Genomic DNA, 26,937 nt, shown 5'->3' on the forward strand with positions numbered 1-26,937 from the left:
TCAAGTACTACCTCCTTTCCCTTCTCTAGAGCTACAGTGTCCAACGAGGTAGCTACCCGTCACATACAAAAACCCGCTGCCACCGAGTTAATTTCAGCTCACGGTGATATCAGGTACCAGAGAGTAGAACATCTCTAGAGGGTCTTGGCTGTAATCTTTACAGATGCAGATTGCCAGGCCCGACTTCCACACCACTGCTGGGTGGGTTTGAATCACCAATCTTTAGGTTAGCAGTTGAGTGCAAACTGCTTGTACCACTCAGGGACCTACTAGTCACATAAGCCTATTTAAATTTAAATTAAGTTAAAAATTTAGCTTCTTAGTTGCACTAGTCAGATTTCAAGTGCTCCAGAACTACATGTAGCTGGTGGCTGCCGTACTGGATGGCACAGATTAGAACATTCCTGTCACTACACAGAGTTCCATTGCAGGCAGTGCTCTAGGGGACATTTTAAAGTAACAAAATCTGCAATGAAGTTCTAGACTGTGCTCAACCGTCTCAAATGCGTGGCAGATGTGGACCATCATTTTGCAGAAATTTTTGTAAAAAGATTCATTACAACTTGGGGGAATTTTTATTGAAGCACAATATATCATATACATATACAGATGTATCTATGAAAGTTTACAAATCATCAGTACACAGCTAGGTAAATCCTCAAACTGAATACAGCGATGTCAGTATCACCCGTGTCAAGAAATGGAACATTATCAGGAGCGCCCTTTCCCCTAAAAGGTAAAAGCATAGATTAGCTTTGCCTCAATATAGTATGTACTCTGTGATGTCTGGCTTCTCTCGCTCAATATGATATTTGTGAGATTCACCCATGTGGACATATAATGCTGTAGTTAGTTCATTCTTATTGCTGTGGTCATTTCACTGCCTGGGCCTAGATGCTAGGCATCACACAGCCAGCAAAGGGGAAGTCAAGAGACGGCCCAGGGAGAGACCACTGGGCCAGGCCTTGGGCCTCCAGCAAAGCTTCCTGTTTCATTTTACCAGGCACTGCCTGGGACAACCTGTTTTTCCAACATCTTTTTTTTTTTTTTTTTTTAATTGTGAAACATACATATAAAGTGTATATATCATGAAAAGGGTTTAAAGAAAATAAACACCCTCCTCTCAGCCATCAGCTTAAGAAAGAGGACTGCCTAAAAAGCCTCAAGTTCTTTATCTAAACTCAGGGAATGATAACATCGACTTCCGGAGCTTTGGCACACAATAAATAGGTGATTAGTAAAGAACAGCTATGATTATTACAAATGGACAGAAACATCAGCCTAAAGATGACTGTTAAACTAAACACACCTTAGACAGTTGTACCTTTTTAAGGAGCCCTGGTGGCACAACAGTTAAGCACTTGGCTGCTAACTGAAAGGACGGTCCAAACCCACCCAACCTGCTTTGCAGGAGAAAGACCTGGCAATCTGCTCCCGTAACGATTACTGCCTGGAAAACCCTATGGGGCATTCTCCTCTGTCACAGTGGGTCACGCTGGGTCACTGTGAGTTGAAAATCAACTCTACAGCACCTAGCAACAACACGGTGCTCTCTACCGTAAGATTATACGTGCTTCTACCTGAGTCTGTGGAGTCCAGCTCCTGATTCTTCAGGCCCTCACGGACAGCCCTCGAGGATGGTATTCTGGGCCAAAGAAAACACAGCAAAGTAGTGAGATGATACTTAAAGTCAATAAAGCGTGATGGTTAGTTTTTTCCAAATCTAAGAAGAAAACAAATATGGCAGATTGAAAAATCTGTAATGGAAGGTACTCCCTTGATCATATTTGGTTTTAGTTTATTTGCCTGCTTGTTTGTTTTTACCAGCAATTGTTTTTAAAACTCCGTGTAGGGTCTGATGAGCCAAGAGGCAGTCTGTAGACAGTATTGTGATACTGCATGTTCAAATGAACTTTCTTTTCATTCATGTGAGCAATAAGTTTATACACTTTCTTGTGGGATTCTTAAACCAAAAGTCAACTATTCATTTTTTCAATAAAACAGAAACATTTCTTATAAAGGGTTTGTTTTCTTCTTCCATCAGTTTTAAAATTACAGACAAATTATATTATGAAAACCAGAAAATTACTCTGTACACAGCAAGCATTAAAAAAGCCTTTTTTTTTTTTCAGAATGCCTCCTGGCTATACTTTTAATCAGTCTTGACAAATAAGTCAAGAAAAAATCCAAGCTCAGTTTTATTGTCATTGCTGTCTAACTTCTTGGAGCCCTGGTAGCATAGTGGTTAAAGCGCTCAGTTGCTAACCAAAAGGTTGGCAGTCCAAACCCACCAGCCACCCCACAGTAAAAAGATGTCGCAGTCTACTTCTGTAAAGATTACACCTTGGAAGCCCTACAGGGCAGTTCTACTCTGTCCAATAGGGTCGCCATGAGTCGTAACCGATTCCACAGCAGCACGTCTAACTTCTCTATCATCTTTAGGCTGACAGAACTCCATGACCTTTCTCTCCATTGCTGTTTTCAGTTTCATTACTCACAAGTCTACAAAGGCAGCTATAAAGTACATTGAAATCAAACCCCAAATGTTTAAACATACACACGTATATACAGAAACCTTTGTATTTTTAAGGTCTGAAGACACCACTTATTAACTGCTTCTCAAAGCTGTGTGTGAAGGTATGCTGCACAGGCTTCTTGCTGAGACACAAAGCCACTCCTGTGAGTGTGTCTTTTCTTTTAGGTTGTTGTCTTCTACTCAAGTTTTTTTTCACTGTGACAAATCACATCGTGATTTACAACTTTGGCTCTCCCTTAAGAAACACCAGCAGGGGGCTCTTATTCTCTGCCTTCAGGCGCTAAAAGAAAAAGGGAAGCTCAATCGGGGGAACATCTTAAGAACGCATTTTACCCTTTTGTATATAAGGCCATTTTAGAAAGTGCAGAATTAAAGAACTAGGCTTCCATCTGAGAAAACAATGGGCACGGAAATACACTCTCTGAAATAGTTCTTTCTCTTTCTCGATACCCTAACTTTCAAATGTCAGACACACTATCACATTACTTACTGTTTTTCTGGCTGAACCACTGCAATTTTCCTCTGTTTATATACTGTAAGAAGAAAACAAAAATATAAATGCCAAGAAAAATAAAAATAACAAAGGAGAAGTTATATATGTATTAAGCTTACGTTAGCATATTTAAAACCTAGTTCTGTGTATTGTTAACTATTGTTGTTGTTAGCTGCCACCAAGCTGATTCCAACTCATGGTGACTCCATGTGTGCAAAGCAGAACCACTCCACAGGGTTTTCAAGGCTGTGACCTTTGGGAAGCAGATCGCCACGCCTGTCTTCCAAGGTACCTCTGGGTAGGTTCACACCGCTAAACTTTCAGCTAATAGTCTAGGGCTTAACTATCTGCGCCACCCACGATTCCATATTTAACTAGCAAGTTCTATAAATTAGTGGTATGTGTCTCAGTATCTAGACTAAGCACATTTTCTGGGTAGAAGTTTATACAAAGAGCAAGACTAACACTTCCAAGGCTCTGTGAGTCAGTCAACTGCTATGAATACTTTTAAGCAGGAATAAATATTCAAAAGGGAAGCCAATACAACGTTCATAGGGCCTGGAAGGTCTCCTTCTGTTATTCTTTAAAGGAAGCAGAGGATGGCCGCACGCTGAACTTGATGCCCAGTGGTAGATGATGCTTACAGCAGTCCCAGCTGGCATCTGAATGCAACTGCCTGAGAAATACCAACTGTGAACTGCCAGACTGAGCCCTATCCAAATTCCTAACCAACACAGTTGGAAGGAAGTGCTGATACACGCTACAACATGGATGAACCCTGAAACATTATGCTAAGTGAAAGAAGCCAGTCACAAAAGACTATACACTGTACGATTCCATTTATGGGAATGTCCAGAATAGCCAAGTCTAAAGAGACAGAATGCAGATTAGTGGTTGCCTAGGGGTTTAGGAGGAGGTAGTGGGGGAGAAGGGTGGTGATTACTAATGGATGCACCGTTTCTTTTGGGGGTTGTAAAAATGTTTTAAAATTAGATAGTGGTGATGGTTGCAAACTCTTTGGCTACACTAAAAAACTTCTGAATTATATACTTTAAAAGAGCAGATTTTATAGTAAGTTATATCTCGATAAAGTTGTTTTAAGAGAGGGGGATGGAGTTATGTGATGGCATGTCACTTCCATGATTAGATTCTAAATAGACTTAGGCTTGTATCTTGTTCAACATTTCCTGCTCTCTCACTTGCTCTCCCTAAGGGAAGCCAGCTGCCATGCTGTCAGGGGCCCTACGGAGAGGCCCACATGGCAAGCAACTGTAGGACGCCCCTGCCAACAGTTAGCAAGGAACTGAGGCCCTCAGTCCTACAGTCAGGATGAAATGACTCTTGCCAACAGCCATCTGAGTAAGTCTGGGAGCACAGCCTCCCCTGGCGGGACCTGGAGATAACTACAGCCTTGCCTGACTCCTTGACTGCACTTTGTGAGCATCCCGGATCCAAAGGACCCAGCTAAGCTGAACCCAGATTTCTGACTCACAGGAACTATAAGATAATAAATGCTTGATGGAATAAATAACTTCCTATGCAGGAAAAGAAAACCAGAACATCACTTTGTTTTTCTCTGAACTGTCTGGATTCATCCTCACTGGTGGCAGCGACACAACAAATTATTTAACAATCAATCATCTGACCAAAAAATAGGTGGATACCTCGTGCTCGGCGAGGAGCGCTGAGGGGGTGGCCGTTGGTTTCACACCAACCCAAAGGAAATATATTCATGGACTCCACACTCACAATACATTCAGGTATGGGCTTCTTAGAACCTGTTTCGATTTTTAAGAAGGAAACATATATATATTTTTTAAGGCATCAAATAAACTTCTTTATAACCTGCTTCACAGACAACATTCTACTGTTGCAATAATACAGTCTCTTGAGCATTTTCCTTTTGCACAGAAGTCTCACTTTTTCCTGTGTGATAAACATGAAAACAATAGTCAACTGTCCCCTGAGGGTACTGATATAAGGACCTAAATGGGCAGTAAATGCATGGGGTAACCCTTAGCCAGGGAATAACAAATAAACTACTCGAACTGGTATCATTCAGTCAGTCAACAAATGTCACAGTCAATTCCTTGAAATAACTGGAAACCAAAAGTCAGGAGTGACTGTTCTCGATGACAGCATTAGTTCTGGTACTCCGGGAAGAAGCCAGAAAGTAGACCAGTGAATTCTAATCGGAAAGTGATGCATAAAAGCTGCTCAATAGGGGTTGCATAGAAGTATACATTCAATATTGTCCTTGACTTCTGCACTAAATGCCACTTCTCCAAATCAGAAACAGTAGATGCCCTTTCCTGGCAGCAGGATCAAAAAGGGAGCCAGGCCACCCACAGTCACTGCAGCATGGAGTGCTCACACAGGGGCTTCCGTCCACAAACCTGTCCAATCGCTGACTGCCACTTTTAGTATAATATACTGTTTCTACTTTACATGTTTTTGGTTCTACTGGTTTGGGGTAATAGAAATATTATCTTTTGAATAAACTAGGTATTACTGCTCATGTGCATATATTCTGGTCACATCAAAATGTATGCTATCTGACTTGTACTTTCCCCTTCAAGAAAACAGGGCAATCTGTAGTGAAGGCTTTTTATTCACATTCATTTCCTAGAATTTGAAAATCAAGGACAGGGAAATAAATTTTTAGCTTAGAATCTTGCATTACAAATTAGAAGACCCTGCACAAGACCCCTGTTTAGCTAACTGAGTAAGTTTAACATGCCACATAATAGGAGCGAACAGGAAAAGCCCAGGAGAGGGGCCACAGGAAGCCTTCTTGAGGTGTGGATGCTTACCTTCCAGCTGGAGCCACAGGTAGGCGCCTCTCACTGTAGTAATGGTGGCAATGCACACTTCTTCGGGGAGAAGAGGGTTCACTGCCTCAAGCTTCATGTTCTCTTTAAATTCGTGCTCAGAAATTGACTAGAAAATAAATGAATCAGATCATATACACACTAAGTATTAACTCATGTGCTCAGCTGGGAGACCTTTTTCAAGCAGTATTTAATCCCTATATTCACATTTAAAAGCTGTAATTTTATTTTGTTTTGTTTCTTACTGAAACAAAGGAAAAATGTCTGTCTCCCTCAGTGTTAGAGGCAGTACAATCTTTGAGGCCAGATATTCCTGCATTATTGTTAGCTGTGTGACCCTGGACAAACTGTGTAACCTCTTTTCGCCTCAGCTGTCTATCACACAAAGTGGAAAACACCACCTCACTGGGCTGTTATGAGATTTAAATGGAATAAGGTACCTAAGGCTCTGTGCCCTGAACTAAGTGGCCTTCAATCACTGTCAGGTCACTTCTCCTTCCCTAAAAAGGGCCCTATCGTACCATAAACTGGCTGGTGTCTACCTGCATGTGAATCGTGAAAGGCAGTCAGGATAAATAATCCTTATAAACAGGGGGAAAAGCGCCTTTAAAACATGTTTAAAAATTTTGCAGCTTCTGGGTCAAGATGGAGAACTAAACATCCACATCTGATTATTCTCTTTCTTCTGATGACCTTTTTTCTTTCTTCCTTTTTAAAGACACAAACCCACCAGGTGGATATAACAGCAGATAACAACAATATTTTATAAGCTAACATTTATCACAGAGTCTACTGGTAACGTAGCAGATCAAAGAAAGGTGAATCTAAGCTGGCAGTGAGGAAAGCTAAGAGCTAAGACCACCAGGTACTAGGCAACTGGAGGTGGAGGAGAAATAGACAAAATAAGGATCTACTGAAACATTTGAGAAGCATTTAGATCATGCCATCACTTCTCCACTCCACACCCCAGGGCAACTGTGCCTCCCTCCCGCCCCCCCCCACCCCCACAATAGGTAAAATCTATCTGCTAGTGACAGTAAAATACAAGACCCCCAGGCAAGGAGACACAAGGAACTGTTGAGGGCATACATGAAGTACCCAAAACAGAGGAATGCTGGGCTGCCCAGCCCTTGGCTCCTGCTTATCCACTAGAACTCCAGCAGCCAGGCCTCTACCATCCAGGCAGGGGACTAGAAGAGATTACTTGTGATAATCTGATCAGCCCAAGAGAAACGCATAAAAGTATGGATTTATATTTCCCCAACAAATGGCAGCCAAATCCTACCCTATAGGGAAGTTCAAAGTTGACAAGCCCTGCCCACATGCTCAGAGTTTCCAGTCAGCTTTGTGTTGTTGTTTTTAAGTGCTCCATTCTTAAATGTAAGAAACAACAAAGGATTACCAGGCATCTAAGGATATGGAAGCTAAAAATCAAAACAAGCAACTTGGAGAAAGCAAAGATTACACAAGAAGAAAAGCTTCTTAAAAGGGGAAACAAACAAACAAACAAAAAACCCCAAACCCATTGCTGTCGAGTCAATGCCGATTCTTCAGGACCCTATAGGACAGAGCAGGACTGCCCCATAGAGTTTCCAAGAAGCGGCTGGTGGATTCAAACAGCCAGCCTCTTGGTTAGCAGCCAAATTCTTAACCACTGCGTCACCAGGGCTCCCCTAAAAGGGGAGGAGATGTTTAATTAATATCCTCAGAGAGATAAGAAAAGCAACTGAATTCTTAAGACTAGTACGCTATTAAAAATAAATATTCAGAAAAAAATAGTTCTGGAAAATAAAAAACCTGATACCAAAAACTCAAAAGAAGGATTGAAAGATACTTTAGGAAATCTTTCAGAAAGCAAAGCAAAAGGACTAAGAAAGAGAAAACAGGAGGAAAAAGACAAAAGAAGGCTTGATCCAGGGGACCAACATCCAGTAAGAATACCAGAAAGAGTGGAGAGAAAATGGAAGGAAGGAAATCAAAGAAGTGATTCATGAAAATGTCCCAGCACTGAAGGCCTAGGACACTAAGTGCCCACTGAGAAGCCAGCACACTGGACAAAAACAGGCCCACATCAAAACCCATCACTACAAACGTGGTGACAAAGAAGTTCTGTAACCTTCCAGGGAAGGGGAATAAGCAGATCTACAAAAGATAAAGGGTAAAAATGGCTTTGAATTTCTTGACAGCAACACTGGCAAAAGCAGACAACAAATCAATGCTTTCAAAATTCTGAAATAAAATAGCCTAAAATTCCATACTGAACCAAACTATCAGTCAAGTTACTAGAATAAAGCCCTTTACCTCCCTTGCATCTTGTCACAGGAAGCTACCGAAAGATGGGATCCACCAAAACAAAGGAGAAACCAACAAACAGGAAGCCATGATATATGAAACAGGGGCCCCAAGTCATAAGAAAGGGGAGGAGTAATTTGCTGGGTGATAGTGAAGGGCAGTCACAGAATTACACCTACACAGCAAGCCTAGAGAACAACCGGACCAGAGAGAGAGAGAGAATGGAGGTTGCTGGAAAGGATGTCTCCAAGAAAAATATTAGAAATGATAAATTCCTGACATGTTTGCCTTTGTAGAAAATAGTAACGAGAGGCTACTGGGAAGTGCGGAAAGAACTAACAATCAATACAAAGAAAATTATGCAAATGGAAAGCAAGGCAACTATCAGCTTGAGGACAAATAAAAAGGAGACATAACCATAAAATAGTGCTCAGCTGTGAATAATATTTGAATACATATAATAATGTAAACAGTCAAAAATCTAGGTTTAACCAAAAATTGTAACTTAACTCTAACAGGAAGGAGAGGCAGGTAAGCCAAAGGGGAAAGATAATGTAAAATAGCTAAATTCTCACCATAGTACAGAACCAGCAGATACGTCTAAAATTAATGACTCAAAACACAGCAGCATATTATTTAGAAAGTGAAGAAGTATAAATACCAGAATTACAGCGAGAAGGAGAGAAAGTAGTTACCTATGGGAAGGAAAAGGGGTGGGGCACGGAACAGTCGAGAGGGACAGGACTGTTTTTTTGTGTTCTAAGCCTTTCAGTGCTAGTTGGCTTTTTAAACCACATGCATGTATTATTTTGATATATGTATTTTTAAATAGGTTTAAAAATTTATCTCCACTTATTATTTCAACATTTTTCCATATTACTGAACCGTCAAGAATAATTTTGAACTAAAATTTCAAATTCATGTGATTTCAGCTAATACGAAACTTTTAAAACTAACGGATTAACTTTTACAGTACATGCATTTTTCTTTGAACCATTTTATTACACCCGATAAGGTGCTAATCTGGGTTGAGTGTAGTGACTGACTTCATTGCAGTGATCATAAAAAGCAGAGAAGCACAGAGTCACCGGCAGCCCCAGGCAGTGCCTGTGAGGGGACAGGGGCTCTCACCGAAGGGAAGCACCTCTGGGGAGCAGCTTCAGCACCACACTGTTTGAGGTAGTCAGCCCAATCAAAGTCCTGGCTGGGGTAGCCTAGATGGGACAAAAGAACAGCAATTCACACCACACATGCCTACCTGCTAGACACACACCTACAACTTCCAGTTTTGCTCATTTGGAGACTTTGATCATTCTACATGGAGTAAAACCCACTGCTATCAAACTGATACCTACTCAGCAACCCTATACGACAGAGCAGAACTGCCCTATGGGGTTTCTAAGGCTGTAATCTTTATGGAAGCAGATTGCCAGGTTTTTTCTCCCTCTAAGCCACTGGGTAGGTTCAAATTGCCAATCTTTGGTTTAGCAGCTCAGCGCTTAACCACCACACTACAGGGCTCCTTAGAAGGGGGAAAAAAAAAAAGAAAGGCACCCTATAAAGCCAAAGCTTTGTTAATTTTATAAAATAGAGCAATTCTGGTCAAATTATAATAATGCAATAAAATTCTCTGGATAAATTTTTAAACTTTCAAGTTTCAAACAAAGCACCTATTATGAGCAATATTTTATATGGTTAATTTCTGACAATTTACCAAAACAATTTTAGATAGTACAACTGGATTTGACTCAGATATATAAATTCAGTCTTATAATCAATTCTATTATGTCTTAGGCTTTGAAGGAAAAGAGGCAGTAAATATTCTACAGTACTGTTTAATCAACAAAAACTATTTTTCTCTGATCAAGCTATTTCCTTCAAGGTCCTGGCTGATACAATTCTCTTTGCTGAAAGACTGTTCATTTTGTTTTCAGATTCATGTTCTGTAGAAGCTCAATGTTCTTAAAACCTGAATCATGAAGTCATTAAGTCTACAAGGTTCCTGATAGATCTCTAATCTGATGCCCTCACTCAGTACTACTGTGTGCGAGGAGCTGGGCCAAATCTACTGTCTGAGCTGCTCTCTGGCCCTGCAGAGCTTACTAGCTCACAGACACAGAGTGGGTCAGATGGCATCCTGCAACCAAAGGGTCCCTGCAATCACCTTCCTTGCCCAACTCAAACTGGTACCATGTTCTCCCTCTGCCCCCACCTCAATTCCTGATGGTAAGCTATCTGATTTTGCAGTTCCATAATCCACCACCTTCCCTCCATCTACAAAGACAGTAGAGTTGTCTATAACAATGCTAAAACCTTCAATATCTTTAATAATTGTTTTTCCTTTTCATATAAAGGCGGCAGGCAGGATGGAGACCTTGGGATGGATGTCTAGAGCCTTCCCCCAGAGCTCGAGTTTCCTCCTGTAGGTGTTGCCCCACCCCATCCCCACCCGCCCTCACTGTGTGTTCACTGATGGAGGAGGCTGGGAAGTTCTGTTTCCCCCTCCTTTCTCCTTGAAGGAACAGACTGGGTCCTACTCATTTCTGTTTCCCCAGTGACAAGCCCAATGCCTGGCTCACAGTAAACACTCAATAAATGTTTGTCGAATGAAGGAAAGGCTAAATAGAAGGCAGAAGGTCTGGTGGTTTATGAGCCCCGTTAACACAAAAGAGCACCTTCCAGCCCAGTGGTCCAGCAGGCACCATTTAGAAAGCCCCATAATACAGTATACATAGCTCATCAATCAAATAATCTGATTTGCTGATACAAAAATCAGATAAACATCTGACACTTTAAATTTGCCACATACTTTAAAGTTAAAAAAGATAAAAAAATTTCAGTGAAGCTCAACTAAGTTATATTGAACAGCCTTGATTACAGGGTCCAATATTACATTTTGCAAAATTGCTAACACCAGGAAAAGGAACCATTACTTCCCTACTTACAGCCTCTCTGAGCCCTACTCTTGTCTGAAGGGTCTGAAGTCTGAAGGGTCTCCTTCTATGATGAGGTCCAAAAACCTAAAAAGTATTAAAAATCTGCCTCTAACTCTGGCCCTAATGCCTCTTCTCATGAACCAGCTCCCAACACATACTGTGTCCTATCCCACCCACCTGTGACCTCCCAAGAGGCACCAGATGGAATGAACTAAAGAACCAGCAGAGAACTCCAGGCTTGAACCTGGCCTTCCAGGTTTTATGAAGATGTGTTTAACAAGATATGAGAATTGAACACGCTTTATGTAAGTGTTTTAGCTTGATATGTAAGTCTGAAATATGTAAGTATATGGAACCCGAGTCTTCATTTACACTTCTCAGGCTCCAAAAATGTTAGTGGTAGGCTGGGGCATGAGAAGAGAGAGGACTACAGATCCGGGTAATCCCATCTGGTAAATCTCACTTCAAGGAAGAGCTCCCAATGGACAGTTCAGACAAAAAGCAGAAACACACCTGGAGGGGGACTGATGTGTAAACCATTCTTCAGACTCCACTGCACAGGGAAAATACCAGGGCTGTCGACGTGGCACACAAAAGATCGCTGGGCGTGACTCTCTGGTCGCAAATCATCCATTTCCACCAGAAAGTACTTCTCATCAAAAACCTGTGCACACAGGACGGGAACCATCCCCGAAGACAACTCATCAGACATGAAAGGGACTGGTCAGCGGGTGGGAGAGAGACGCTGATGAAGAGTGAGCTAATTATATCAGGTGGACACTTGAGATTGTGTTGGCAACTCTTGTCTGGAGGGGGGGATGGGAGGATAGAGAGAGAGGGAAGCTGGCAAAATTGTCACGAAAGGAGAGACTGAAAGGGCTGACTCAAGAGGGGGAAAGCAAGTGGGAGTAGGGAGTGAGATGTATGTAAACTTATATGTGACAGACTGATTGGATTTGTAAACGTTCACTTGAAGCTTAATAAAAGTTAATAAAAAAAAAAAAAAACCTGTGCACAGAATTTTAACAGATAGAACAGACAAAGGGTTTTATGTATGTATATGTAAATACATGTCTCTTCCTTGGCATAGCCAGGCAGGTTACCAAAGTTCATAGCTACACTGGGTATTAATACTACTAAGCACTCAATAAATGTTAGCTCTGTGTCAGGTACTGTTTTAATTAAATGCTTTTTATGTTATTAATTTAATTTTAATCTTTTTAACAATCTAATGATGTAGGTACGATTATCAATCCCATTTTGCAGGTAAGGAAGTTGAGTTTAAAGAGACGTTAAATAACTTGCCCAAGGTTACACAGTCAGGAAGAAACAGAACCTGGACGCAAACCCAAAAGTTGATTTAAGCTTGGTAAGTGGTTGGCTATGCCAGTCTGTTAGAGTTTCAGATCCAAGCCCAGCTTCAAACGCCACAGAAAGGTTTGATACTGAACCTCCCTGGGCTCCGTACCACCCCACGTCCCTTCAGACTCCACACAGGGCCTTCTGACCTCACCTGCAAGTTCGGCACCCCTCCTTGCTCTTGAGAACAATCTTCTTCCAATGTAAAGAAAATTTAAATCTCACCAGACCAGACAATACAGCACTCAGACGATTCCTCTAAGTGCACTTGACTTTCAGGTCTACTGTCAGTAAAGGGGCTTCCACCCTAAACTGAACTCCTCTTTATGCCTCAGTTCTAGCAGCTGAGTATCTGGACCTTGACAGCCTGCCCCATTCTTACGGTTACTACTGACTGGACGCACTGCCTTACTTTTGTCAGTCTTCTAAAAGACTGAAGTCTGAATCCGGACTATATGGCTGGAGCTGTCCTGCTACCAGATCTTCTGACACCTGCAGCTTGCTCCTCCAGGCTCCCACACAGCTCCTGCCTCAGCTCAGCCCTGTGCCTGGCTGGACATTGCTGACACTGCCTGCCTCCCTATTTTTCAGATACTGTGGTCTACCTGCTGGTTAAACCTCCTTGGGTTAGGTACTTCTAGGCCTGCTCTAAAGAATGCACCCCCGCTCCCCTGGTCCCCAGGTCCTCGACCCCATTTTACCTTAATAACAGTAGCAGGAGAGATCCCAAAAGGAGACCAGGGGTCCACAGCTTCTAATTTCATGTTTACAGAGAAAGCATGAGTGCCAATCACTTGTTTGTCCTGAAATGCAAACACCAACATGGAATAAAAACATAGTATGTTCACAGTAATTTTATACTCAGTTGTAGCTGAATACTGCTCTAATTAATGAGAACGGCTGAACTGTGCCACTTCTGGTAAATAAATCTAATCCTGTAATTTTCTTCCCTGGGCGGGGGGAGGGGGTGGGAGGGGGGAAAAACCATAGAAAAAGTCTGTGAAAGTACTCCCACATTTTGAACACAAGGGAGATGAGGAGGAAAAAATAAATCTGTTTTATAGCAAGTTAGGGCTACGTCATTAAGAGTAGGAAAGAAAAGTTTCAAAAAATGCTTTAAGGGAACCTTGGGGGAAACCTCAACTACTGTTAGAGGAACAGAAAGATGACCGTCACTTCAGCCTTAAAGCCTCCTCCCCGCTCCAAGGGCGACAGCACTCTGACTGACTGCAGGGGTTCCCTTATACCCCTCCTCTCCCCTCACTGCTCCACTCTTCTCTGAGGAGCTAAACACCCACCTGTCCCATGCTTTTGTTCTTACCTTAAATAAGTAAGATGGTAGTGGCTCCTCCTCCTCTCTCACTTTGGCCAAGATCTCCTGCCACTCAGCTTCATTTTTCAGATGTCTGATGGCTTTAGCAAAACAAGGCATAGTGCTTTAGATGATGGGAAAACCTACACACTTCTTAGCCATTCCAAAGCATCCACGTACGCACACTCACTCTCCACTCTGAGAGCACCCACGTACGCAGTCACTCACTCTCCACTCTGAGAGCACCCACGTACGCGCAGTCACTCTCCACCCTGACAGCACCCACGTACGCACTCACTCTCCACTCTGACAGCACCCACGTACACAGTCACTCACTCTCCACTCTGAGAGCACCCACGTACGCAGTCACTCACTCTCCACCCTGAAAGCACCCACGTACGTGCAGTCACTCTCCACCCTGAAAGCACCCACGTACGCGCACTCACTCTCCACCCTGAGAGGACCCACGCACGCACAGTCACTCTCCACTCTGACAGCACCCATGTACGCACTCACTCTCCACTCTGAGAGCACCCACGTACGCAGTCACTCACTCTCCACTCTGAGAGCAGCCACGTACGCAGTCACTCACTCTCCACTGAGAGCACCCACATACGTGTACTCACTCTCCACCGAGAGCACCCACATACGCGCAGTCACTCTCCACCCTGAGAGCACCCACGTACGCACAGTCACTCTCCACTCTGACAGCACCCACGTACGCAGTCACTCACTCTCCACTCTGAGAGCACCCACATACGCAGTCACTCACTCTCCACTCTGAGAGCACCCACGTACGCACACTCGCTCTCCCCTCTGAGAACACCCACGTACGCACACTCACTCTCCACTCTGAGAGCACCCACGTACGCAGTCACTCGCTCTCCACTCTGAGAGCACCGATGTACGCAGTCACTCACTCTCCACCCTGAGAGCACCCACGTACGCGCAGTCACTCTCCACCCTGAGAGCACCCACGTACGCGCAGTCACTCTCCACCGAGAGCACCCACATACGCGCACTCCCTCTCCACCCTGAGAGGACCCACGTACACACAGTCACTCTCCACTCTGACAGCACCCACGTACGCACTCACTCTCCACTCTGAGAGCACCCACGTACGCAGTCACTCACTCTCCACTCTGAGAGCACCCACGTACGCAGTCACTCACTCTCCACTCTGAGAGCACCCACGTACGCGTACTCACTCTCCACCCTGAGAGCACCCACGTACGAGCAGTCACTCTCCACCGAGAGCACCCACGTACGCACAGTCACTCTCCACTCTGACAGCACCCATGTACGCAGTCACTCACTCTCCACTCTGAGAGCACCCACGTACGCAGTCACTCACTCTCCACTCTGAGAGCACCCACGTACGCACACTTGCTCTCCCCTCTGAGAACACCCACGTACGCACACTCACTCTCCACTCTGAGAGCACCCACGTATGCAGTCACTCACTCTCCACTCTGAGAGCACCCACGTACGCACACTTACTCTCCACTCTAAGAGCACCCACGTACGCAGTCACTCACTCTCCACTCTGAGAGCACCCATGTACGCAGTCACTCACTCTCCACCCTGAGAGCACCCACGTACGCGCAGTCACTCTCCACCCTGAGAGCACCCACGTACGCGCAGTCACTCTCCACTCTGAGAGCACCCACATACGCGCACTCCCTCTCCACCCTGAGAAGACCCACGTACACACAGTCACTCTCCACTCTGACAGCACCCACGTACGCACTCACTCTCCACTCTGACAGCACCCACGTACGCAGTCACTCACTCTCCACTCTGAGAGCACCCACGTACGCACTCACTCTCCACTCTGAGAGCACCCACGTACGCGCACTCTCCCCTCTGAGAGCACCCACGTACGCGCACTCACTCTCCACCCTGAGAGCACCCACGTACGCGCACTCACTCTCCACCCTGAGAGCACCCACGTACGCGCACTCACTCTCCACCCTGAGAGGACCCACATACGCGCAGTCACTCTCCACCCTGTGAGCACCCACATACGCGCACTCACTCTCCACTCTGAGAGCGCCCACGTACGCACAGTCACTCTCCACTGAGAGCACCCACATACGCACAGTTACTCTCCACCCCCTGAGGGCGCCCACGTACGCACAGTCACTCTCCACCTTGAGGGCGCCCACATACACACAGTCACTCTCTACTCTGAAAGCACCCACGTACAGTCACTCTCCACTCTAAGAAAACCCACATACACACACTCACTCTCCACTCTGAAAGCACCCACGTACACACAGTCACTCTCCACTGGGAAAAGGAAAGGCTCAAGTCCATTTATACCAGTCTTCGCTCAGGACCTGCATGTAACCTCAGTACTGTCTGCTCTGGTCAGGGCCTGGAGAGTAAGTTTTGTGAAAACGCCTGACCGCAAGATCATAAGGATTGCTGCAGTCAGTAAAAATAACAGAACACACAATCCCAACTGGGGCACACGATGATAAATGCAAAATGATTTTTAAAAAACTAGAGTTATAATATTTTTGGAACTTCTTTTAATCAATAATTTGCTGTGAACCCAAAATCTGTTCTACTACTATGCCTATCTGAATGCTAGAAGAGAGTTTTTCTTTAATTTTATCAAGCGGTCAATATGGGTAGGGGCAGAAGTCTGTGGTATGTGTGGCAAATTATAAAAGTAATAAAACACCAAAGGAGAAACAGGTATTTAACAACTCCACATAATTTTTTTTTATATAATCTATTATGTGAACTAACAAAGGCTTTCAGGATATGCAGAATGATGCATTTTCCAGTCTGATATTAATAATAATATAACAAAATGTTAATAATGAAAACAAAAAATGGTATATTATTCTTCACCTAATGGGGGCTGAAGTTCATATCCCTGTTGAGTGGCCCAACCGACGTGATGCAGAAATGGATCCAAGTAATACAACCAGTGTTCAAAATCGTCAGAGCTTTCAAGTCCTTCGTACCGCAGCTTCAGCCTTCCCCCGATGTTTTCAACTACAGTAACAATCCAAGTGCTTAAAGAGTCCTGGAAAGCTTGACATTCTAGCCTCGAACCAGGAGCAATGAGATCTAAAGGATTCCTCCCATTACGAAGCTGTAAGTAAGAAAGGGAAATGCTTAAAAAAGAGAAGTCGACATAATATAAAGGAGCCCTGGTAGTACAATGGTTAAACTTGGCAGTTCAAACCCACCCACCTGCTCGCTCTGGGGGAGAAATACCTGGCAATCTGTTTCCGTGAAGTTTATGGCCTCAAAAACCCTATGAGGCAGCTCTACTACTCTGTCACACTGGGTCACTATGAGTGAAAAATCAACTCAATGGCATGTAACAACATAGTATTTTTAAAATGTCAAATTTTAAATGATCAAAAAGCAGACTCTATGTCAGATCTGTTTTAAAAAAAAAAACAAAAACCTGTGATTTTGAAATGCCAAATATCATACAGGACTCTTACTATATCACTTCTAGGTGATATGAAAATGTTTATCTTAAAGAAAATTTACCTATAATGCAATAAAACTATGCTACTAGATCTCTAACTCTAGGGCTATGTTAGTTTCATTTAGTAAGAATTTTTAAAATATCATCACTGCTTATTCTCTGATTAGAAAAGCAATATGGTTTTAGTTTTTACATTTAGATCCTTGATCCATTTTGAGCTAGTTTTTGAATATGGTGTGAGGTATGGGCCTCCGTTCATTCTTTTCCATGTAGAAATCCAGCTGTCCCAGCACCATTTATTAGACAGGCTGTTGTTTTCCCATTTGATGGACTCAGCACCCTTGTTGAAGATTAGCTGACCACAGACGGGTGAACTTAACTCTGGGCTCTCAATTCCATTCCATTTGTCTATATGTCTACCATTATCCCCTGAAGTCTTCTTTGAATCAAAAAAATAGCTTATCTTAATTAGTAAAGTCCACCTGCTTTGAGCATTGTACTCTTTTAAAGAATTACCTATGTGAAATTATATATATAGATAATTCTTTAAAAGGTTAAGTGCTACCGCTGCTAAACAAGAGGTCGGCAGTTCGAATCCACCAGGCGCTCCTTGGAAACTCTATGGGGAAGTTCTACTCTGTCCTATAGGGTCACTATGAGTCAGAATTGACTCAATGGCAGTGGGTTATGTGAAATTAAATTGACAACAGCAACTTGAAAGGTTGGATGGAAGGCTTAGGGGGCAATGAGTTTAAAATAAGGCGGTGGAATAATTTGGAAAAGGATAGCGAGAATAACAGCACAGCTTAAAGAATTTAATCAAGGTCACTGAATTGTACACGTAGAAATTGTTCAAATGGTGCATCTTTGGCTGTTAAATACATTAACAAAAAATAATTTTTTTTAAAGAAAATATAATCATCTTTAAAGAAAAAACCAAACATGACAAAAGTCAAAGTCCACCATAATCTCGCCTCTGAGAAAATCATGAAAAACAGTTTGGCAAACACTCTTTGAGATTGGGTTTTCTACACACAAGTCAACATCCATTTCTGTTTGTCTGTCTCTCCTATTTTTTGAAAAATGGGATCATTGTATACTGTTTTTCAATTTGTGTCCTTCACTTAATACGTGATATCTATTATAGCATATCCAATAATCTCCTTATTCTTTTAAACTGTTTTATGATATTCTGTATTGTGAACAGGTAGTAATTTATCTATTTCCCTATTGATAGGCTTGTTTTTCTGATTTTTTTACTTATTTCACAACAACGTTCTCAAGAACACAGTAAGAGCTTTTGATTACACTGATGAGAAGGAAAAGTTTAAGTCTTATTACTTAGATATATATTAGAATGCATAATAAAGAACAGAAAAGGAATATTCATTTTTAAGTCATTATTTAACTTTGCCTAATATACAATCTTACATATATTTTTTAATAAGAAGAACTGATTTGTGATACTTCTATATCCACATACATGCAAAAGAACATACGGACAATGAAGGAACACATTCACAGCTAAAAGCTGGGAGGGCAGAACCAAGATTAATGCAGAGCAGACTATTTTATCAGCCTATTTGTTCATAGCTTCGTTCATTCCTTCCATTTTTACTGAGTGCTCACTATGTGCCAAGCCCTGTCTAACAAGCATAATGAAGTGAGTCAGAGTCTAAATACAAAGAAGAGCTTGAACTAGAGTACTCACCAGGCAAGTTTTAAAAGAGAATGTGTGCACAGATCGTGGACTTAAATGTAAGCACTAAAACTATAAAACTCCTAGAAGAAAATACAGTAGAAAATCTTTGTAACCTTGCTTAATCAAAGTCGTCTTAGATACAACACCAAAAGTACAAGTAACAAAAAAATAAATTGAACTACACCAAAATTGAAAACTTTTGTGCTATAAACCACACTACCAGTACATTGAAAATGCAACCCACAGAATGGGAAAAATATTTGGAATTCTCATATCTGATTCTTGACTTATATATTATGTTGTTATGTAATATATATTCTTGACTTGTATCTTGTTGTTGTATGCCATCGAGTCCATTCTGACTCACAGTGACCCTTGTATGACAGAGTAAAACTGCCCCACAGGGTTTCCTAGGCTGAAATCTTTATAGAATAGACCACAAGGGCTTTTTCTTCCACAGAGCCACTCAGTGGGTTCAAACCACCAACATTTCAGTTAGCATTCAAGTGCTTAACCACTGCACCACCAGGGTTCGTTAAAAAACTCTTACAACTCAATAATAAAAAGACAAATAACCCAATTAAAAAATGGGTGGAAACATTTCTCCAAAGATGATACACAAAATGGCCAATAAGTACATGAAAAGACGTTCAACATCGTCAGTCGTTAAGGAAATGAAAATCAAAACCACAATGAGATGCTACTTCACATAATCAAAAAAACTCACTTGCTGCCCTCGAGTCAACTTCACACACTAGGATGGTTATAACCAAAAAGATAATAACAAGTGTTGGCAAGGGTGTGGGGAAATTGGAACCTTCAGACACTGTATGACGGAATGTAAAATGGTAAATGAATGTTCACAGTAGAATTATTCACCGTATCTAAAAAATGGAAACAACCTAAATGTGCACCAACTGATGAATGGATAAATGTAGTGTGGTATAACGGAGCATTATTTAGCAGGAAAAAAAAATAAAATGAAATACTGGTACATGCTGTAACATGGATAAACCTTAAAAATATTATGCTAAGTGAAAGAAACCAGTCACAAAGGACCACATATTATATGATTCCATGTATACGAAATATCGAGAACATGCAAATTTATAGACACAGACCATAGATTAGTAGTTGCTTAGGTCTGGGGAAGAGGGAAGGAAGGAGATTGACTGCTAATGGGCACAGGGTTTCCTTTCAAGGAGAAAGTCTTAAAATTAGATTGTGGTGATGGTTGCACAACCCTGTGAATATGCTAAAAAGCATTAAATTGTATGACATGTGAATTACATCTCAATAAAGCTGTTTTTAAAAGGGTATTTGCATGGCAGTCTCTGCAATTAAAAAATAATAATAAAGGCACTTAAACCCAGCATTTTACATACGCCACAAAGAGTGTTACTGACATGACAGAAAGTGACAAAATATAACTTAGAAATGTCATAACCATTAAAAGGACTGCTGAGAGCAGGTATGAGGTAGGACTACCTGCAATAGGTTCAGTCTCTTCTGGGCAAAGGAAAAGAGAGTTCCAAGTCAGCTGGTGCAAGAGTCACAAATGCCCAGCCAGAGGGGATGGTCAGGATGGACACAAGGGAGGAGACCCGATGGGAGCCTAGCCACCTAGAATCAACCCCAGAGGAAGAGCCCAAAGAGGCCACATTTTCCAACTATATAAAAGAATCTGGAAAATTGGAATTTTATGTGTTAGCAACTTATTCAGAAAATTTTAGGCACTGAGCAAGCTCCCAGTTTGTAACTTCTGAGGGTGAGTTTAATTTACTCAGGAAAGGAGAACCCTTCCAAAGCCTATCCCTGTATCTCTGGTAATAATGCCTATTTGCGAAGAAGTGGTAAACATGCAACCGATTTTAAGATTCCTTGGACAGGAAACATCGCTGAAGATGAGACAGGTTTCCCTCACTGCTTGTGCATGTGGTAATACTCACGCCCTCTAGCAGCGGGACAGGAGGACTGCATGCTCCCATGAGCGTCTGCCGCAGGAAGGCAGCCCAGTCAGACACTTTATCTCTGATGCCTGCATGAGGGGACAAATGGACAGTCACTCATACCGTCAACCAGAGAACACCAGAAACCAAACTGCTTCTTAACCCAGCGCAAATGGTTTAGAGGTGCGTTTGTTACGTTAAGATCTAAGAATCCAATGTTTTGCTTCTCCTTTGAGAGCTTAAAAAAAAAAAAAAAACCAAAATTCGCTATCAAAGAGCTATTCCCTGATCACCTTAATAAGAGTTGTACACAAAACAAACAGGCCCAATTCCCTGTTAACTATAATTTTATCCAAAAAGTACCTCTTCTGTTTTTCGTTATGGAGTTTTTCAAACATACACAGAAGTAGAGAAAACTAGTATAACGAATCTCCATGCACCCTAGCTTCAACAACAGTCACCTCACAGCCAATCTGCTTCAATTAGACCAGGAGTTAGCAAACCACAGCCTGTGGGCTAAAGCCAGCCCAGAGCAGTTTTGTAAATAAAGTCTTATTGGACCACAGTCATGCCCGTTCGTTTATATGCTGTCTGTGGCTGTTTTCGCACTACAAAAGCAGACTTGAGTAGCTATGACAGAGACTGTATGGCCTGTAAAGTCTAAAATATCTGCTATCTGGCTCTTTACAGCTAGTCTGCCCACCTCTGGTTTATATCCTCACACACACCCCCAACCGAAAAAACCAGCGGCCCTCGAGTCAATTCCAACTCATGGCAAACTCATGTGTATCAGAGTAGAAGTGTGCTACTTAGGGTTTTCAATGGCTGATATTTGGGAAGCAAGTAGATCACCAGGCCTTTCTTTTGAGGTGCCTCTGGGTCAACTTGAACCTCCAAACTTTGAGTTAGCAGCTGAGAGAGTTAACAGTTGGCACAACCCCGGGACTGCCTACCCCAACCCAGCCCTGGCTTATTTTGAAGCAAATTCCAGCTAGCATACAATATCATCCATATATACTTCAGTATGTGTCCCTGGAGCCCTGGGGGTGTAACGGTTAAGTGTTCAGCTGCTAACCAAAAGGCTGGCAGTTCAAATCCACCAGCCACTCCTTGGAAACCCTATGGGGCAGTTCTACTCTGTCCTATAGGGTCGCTAGGAGTCAGAATTGACTTGATGGCAACCGGTACGGGTTTATACCTAAAAGAAATCAACTCTTTTTTACTACAATAGCATCATCACACCTTTAAAATTTTTTAAATAATTCCTTAATATCACATACATGTAAAGTGTTCAAATTTCCCCAACTGTCTCATAAATTATTTTTTAAATTTGTTTGATAGGATCAAGATTCAAGTTCAGACCCATGCATTGCAAATTGCTGATGTATCTCTTAAGTCTGTCCTAATCTGTAGGTTCTCTATCCTTTCTCCCTTCCACGCTCCCCCAAGCCCAACTCCATCTCTTTTCTTGCAGCATATTTGTTGAAAAACTCAGTCTTTTGTCCTACATAGTTTTTCAGAGTCTAGTTTTCCTGGTTGCCTCCCTGTGGTGACCAGCTGTCCCACTGTTCCCTGTAATTTCTATAAATCAGTATTTAGAGCCAGAGGCTTGATCAAACTCAGGTGTGACTTTTCTTTTTTGGCAAGATACTTCATAAATAGAGTTGTATCTTTCCATCAAGAGGCATACAAGGTCTGGTACTCTCCTTATGTAACATTAGCAGCTTTTAATGGTCACTGCATACATCCAACAATGCATTAGGGGCTAAGAATGGTGATAATCTAATTCTATCACTCCTCCTTCATTTACTAACCATGATAGTTCTAAAAAAAAAAAAAAAAAAAACTTCTCACCCTATGGGGAAGTTCAACTGTGTCCTACAGGGTCGCTCTGAGTTGGAATCGACTCAGTGGCAATGGCATTTTTTTTTTTTTTTTTTTTAATAAAAGGAAACTTAAAAAAGTTAAAAAAAAAATGGCAGACTATAATTTAAAAATGGCTTGATTTCCATTGAAATAATGGGAGTAAATGTATTTCCGCTGGAGGAAAAAAAAAGAAAAAGTTCTCTTCATCAACTATTTGATTACCCTGAGGCATAGTTCACAAAAAGAAGGCAGGATATATGTTTGGTTCTGTTAATTCTTTCCCTGCATTTACCAGCTTTCAAAATTTTATGAGTTGGTTCCCTAGCATCCTCCAAAGGTGACCAATGAGGGTTTTGTTTAGAAGTTTCTTTATGAAGTCATAGATTAAAACACATACGACGTGTTTCAAGCCATTGCAGCTGTTGTCCTTGCTGATGCTCAAATTGCCCCACCTTTAAACAGAGGGAGTCTCTTCAGGTTGGTTCCTGAGTCCTTTTGAAACGATCCTAGTAATAGTCATTGGTATCTTTTTTTCTTTTTGGTATGAAAAGATGTTTCAGATTCATCTTATACATTTCTGGCCCCCTTCTAGAATCAGCTACTTCCCCAAGGAGCCCTAATTCCTTTCAGTAAAAAAAATGGTATTTAGAGATCATAATTAGGGTGCTGGAGGTGCTCATTCCTCCCAGGTTAGTCAATGTTTCTAGGCCTTTTCAGTGTCCAGAACTAATAAATATTTTCTTCTTCTTCTTTTTTGTAAAACATAAATCACACCCAGAGTTCATAAGGATACTTCTAATACAAATTCAGGAAGGTGATGTTTCTTACTTAACCTCATCTATTAAGCCCTATTTGCTTTCTCCCATGCTGAAAATACTAATTCTTGGTTATGCCAATTTAACTATTCATTTGTTTTAACCTATAATACACAAACAACAGTTTCAAAGTAATATCAACTCTACCACCACCAAGAGGATTACTGAAAACAGCTTAAGATTTTTTTTGCAGCTTTTTTTGCCCTTAGGGTATATCCCTAGTAGGGATTTACACTCAAATTACTGTATTTTAAAGTTACTGAAATAGCTCCTCCCTGCATGGTTATTCCACAACCTCCATATACAGCTGGGTTGCTTTGTTTGATTTTATTCTTTAGGAACTGCATTTTAACATTTAATTTGGTTTTATAGTTATATAAAATATTTACATGGTTCAAACTTGAAACGACAAAATACGGTACACATTCAGAAAAATCTAGCTTCTATCCTTGTCCCCTTCACTCTATTCCCTTCTTCCCCCCGCCCCCCCTTTTTAAAATTTTGGTCTCTTGTAATGCTTTCTGATCTGAATTCCCCTTTTGTCAGATATCAGGACTGACACTCCTGTTTTCTTTTTCTAATTTGCATTGGTCTGTACATCTTTGTCCATCTTTTATTTTTACCCTTTCAGAATCTCTTTAGTTTATCTCCTGTACATAGCACAGAACTGGATTTTGCTTTGTGAGCCAATCTGATTTTTTTTTTTTAACTTTTAATAGGAGAGTAAACCCATTAACATTTCTTGGTATCATCTCTGTGGCCCCAATTTGTCATACTGTTACATTTATATAGTCTTTCACTATTCTATTTGCACACACACCTCTTTTTAAATCTATCTTTTGGCATTTAGAAAGGTTTACATATTGTTCTCCTGGTTACCTTTATACTAATACCTTCCTGCAACATTTTTAGCCCTCTTTTTGGACTATTTTCTATAAATAGTACTGAAATTAGCTATAACGTCTTCTTTTTTCTCCTCTCCTTCAGCATCTCATTTTAGATAACATCCTTTTTATTCCCATTTAACACTTAATAGGCAATTAGTTAAATTACACCAAAATAAAGCTGCTTTAGAAAAAAGAAAGTCATTAAGTGAGCCTACAGTACTATTCACATCCTCTCCCCATTGTTGTTCCATGTTTTCTACAGTTGTACTAAATCTACATTGTCAGAGCATGTAGTCAATATAGACTATACCAGAACCAGTTCCTACTGAGTCGACTGTGACTCATGCTGATGACCCTGTGTGTCAGAGCAGAACTACACGGTGCTACGTAAGGTTTTCAATGGTTGATTTTTTGGAAGTAGATCACCAGAGCCTTTCTCAGCGGTGCCTCTGGGTGGGCACAAATCTCCACCCTTCTGGTTAGCAGCCAAGTGTGTTAACTGTCTGTACTACCCAGGGACTCCAGTATATACTCTGTTGTCTCCCTTGTAACCGTAATTTAAGCTGTACATATACATGTGTATTTAATATTTCACTACCAGTTCTTATGCTAATGTTTCTTCATTGGTTTTGGTTTTCTGAAGTTTATTCTCTAGTGGATTCCTTAGGAAGGAAGGGCTCATGAGAACAATATTCCTTGAGTCCTTACATGTTTATAACAATTTGCACATGGTCTTTATATCCAAAGTTCACTCTGGCTAAATAGAAAATCTTTGGTTCCTATTTTCTTTCATTAAATTTCTTAAATGCTACCCCATTACCTTTTGGCATAAAGCACTGCTGTCAATAAGTCTAATGACAATCTTGTCTTCCTTTCCTAACAAGAAACTGGGTCTTTTTGCCTAAATGACTAAGATTATTTTTGCTTTAAGATTCAATAGTTTTATTAGAATATATTGATGTAGCAGTTCTCATCTGATTTTCTCAGTACATGGTCGGCCCTTTCAATATGCATTTCAAGTCCTCTTTCATTTCAGTCAAGTTTTCTCAAAATATACCTTATAGTACTTATAAGACTTTGGAATTCTTCAGGGGCATCTATTTTATAAATGTTAAATCATTCTGCCTATTTATATAATTTTCCTCAAATTATTTTTAATCTCTATTTCTATTTTAAAAGTTTTCCTCTTCTTTATCTTCTATTTCTCTTCAGGTATTATCCATGGTGTTGATTCACTCTTGTGCTCATTCTAATTTACTTTGCACTTCTACTGTTTTTAAAATTCCCAGTGCTTGCCTAAGTTTTGGCTTTTCTCTTTTCATATCTTCCTTTTCTCCAATCATCTCATCTTTAAATTTTTCTAACTTTTATTTATGCTTTTTTTTAACTGCTTCTATCATTGTTGGAAACCCTGGTGGCACAGTAGTTAAAAGCTATGGCTGGATAACGAAAAGGTCAGCAGTTCAAATCCACCAGATGCTCCTTGGAAACTCTATGGGGCAGTTCTACCCTATACTATAGGGTTGCTATAAGTTGGAATCGACTCAACAGCAATGGGTTTGGTCTTTTTTTTTTTTTTTTTCTCTCATCATTACTGGAGTCCTAGTGGCGCAGTGGTTAAAAATATTGGCAGTTTGAATCCACCATTCACTCCTTGGAAACCCTATGGGGCAGTTCTACTCTGTCCAATAGAGTCACTATGAGTCGGAACTGACTGGACAGCAATAGGCTTTTTGGGGGTTTATTATTGTTATTAATTTATTTTAGCTTGTTTTGAAATATTCTTACCGATATGGTGTTCATCTCTTTTTTAGTTAAGTTTCTGTAGAAGAACATTATTCTCTCCTTTTTCTTTCTCTCTTATGATACCCTGGTATGGAATTCGACTGGAAGTCTTTTCTGCTGCTCATGTTTAAATGAGATAAATTTTCCTATACTCTCAGGACGAGATGGTGGGCTAGGTAGCTTCGTGTCTGTAGAGCTCCCTCTTATATTGTTTTCCACAAAATGTTAAAAAAATGCATATGGTCTGTTAGAAGCCCACAGACACTCCAGCATCCTAACACCCTGATCTTCATTTCTAAATAGATTCTCCACAAAAAGAAACCAGGACTTCTTGAGAAAATGGCTCATTTTAGGTCTGGGGCAGGCAAAGACTTCTTGAGCCAGAAGGTAAGAAACTGCTCAAAGAATGATGAGGACATGTCAAAGAACACAATGAATGGCTTTAAGGGGTATTCAACGACCAAATCCAGGACCATTTGGGCATCAAAATAAATAATGATAGTATTAAATAAGAATCCATGAATCCACACTGACAGACAGACAGACAGAAATGAAGAGAAGGGAAAGCTCTTTCTGTACTAGAAAGAAAATTAAGACAGCAGAAGAAATTAGAAAAACACCATCTGGTAACCATTAGAGTAAGAGTAATAATTATAATCTATAGAAATTATCAATTGATGCTACAAATACTAGGTGAAAGTTTGAGAAGTAATG

The 26,937-nt window shown here is 41.2% G+C and overlaps 1 protein-coding gene across 5 annotated transcripts in view; it reads right to left on the reverse strand.

Moving 5' to 3' along the window:
* SFMBT1 (Scm like with four mbt domains 1) overlaps positions 1 to 26,937 on the reverse strand; it is a 142,049-nt gene that overhangs the window by 14,394 nt on the left and 100,718 nt on the right. For 3 of the 5 annotated variants that reach the window (XM_049861834.1, XM_049861833.1, XM_049861835.1), the window contains exons 5-14: positions 20,871 to 20,959; positions 16,625 to 16,871; positions 13,769 to 13,860; positions 13,149 to 13,250; positions 11,602 to 11,752; positions 9,284 to 9,366; positions 5,843 to 5,969; positions 4,694 to 4,807; positions 3,026 to 3,069; positions 1,581 to 1,650 (exon numbers count right to left, since the gene is read on the reverse strand). In XM_049861834.1, coding sequence (XP_049717791.1) covers positions 1,581 to 1,650; positions 3,026 to 3,069; positions 4,694 to 4,807; positions 5,843 to 5,969; positions 9,284 to 9,366; positions 11,602 to 11,752; positions 13,149 to 13,250; positions 13,769 to 13,860; positions 16,625 to 16,871; positions 20,871 to 20,959 — 1,119 coding nt within the window. The remainder of the gene's footprint in view (positions 1 to 1,580; positions 1,651 to 3,025; positions 3,070 to 4,693; positions 4,808 to 5,842; positions 5,970 to 9,283; positions 9,367 to 11,601; positions 11,753 to 13,148; positions 13,251 to 13,768; positions 13,861 to 16,624; positions 16,872 to 20,870; positions 20,960 to 26,937) is intronic. The other 2 variants (XM_049861836.1, XM_049861837.1) reach the window with 2 other exon arrangements.

This window comes from Elephas maximus, chromosome 20, assembly GCF_024166365.1.
Source record: "Elephas maximus indicus isolate mEleMax1 chromosome 20, mEleMax1 primary haplotype, whole genome shotgun sequence".
In the NCBI taxonomy this organism is placed as follows: domain Eukaryota; kingdom Metazoa; phylum Chordata; class Mammalia; order Proboscidea; family Elephantidae; genus Elephas; species Elephas maximus.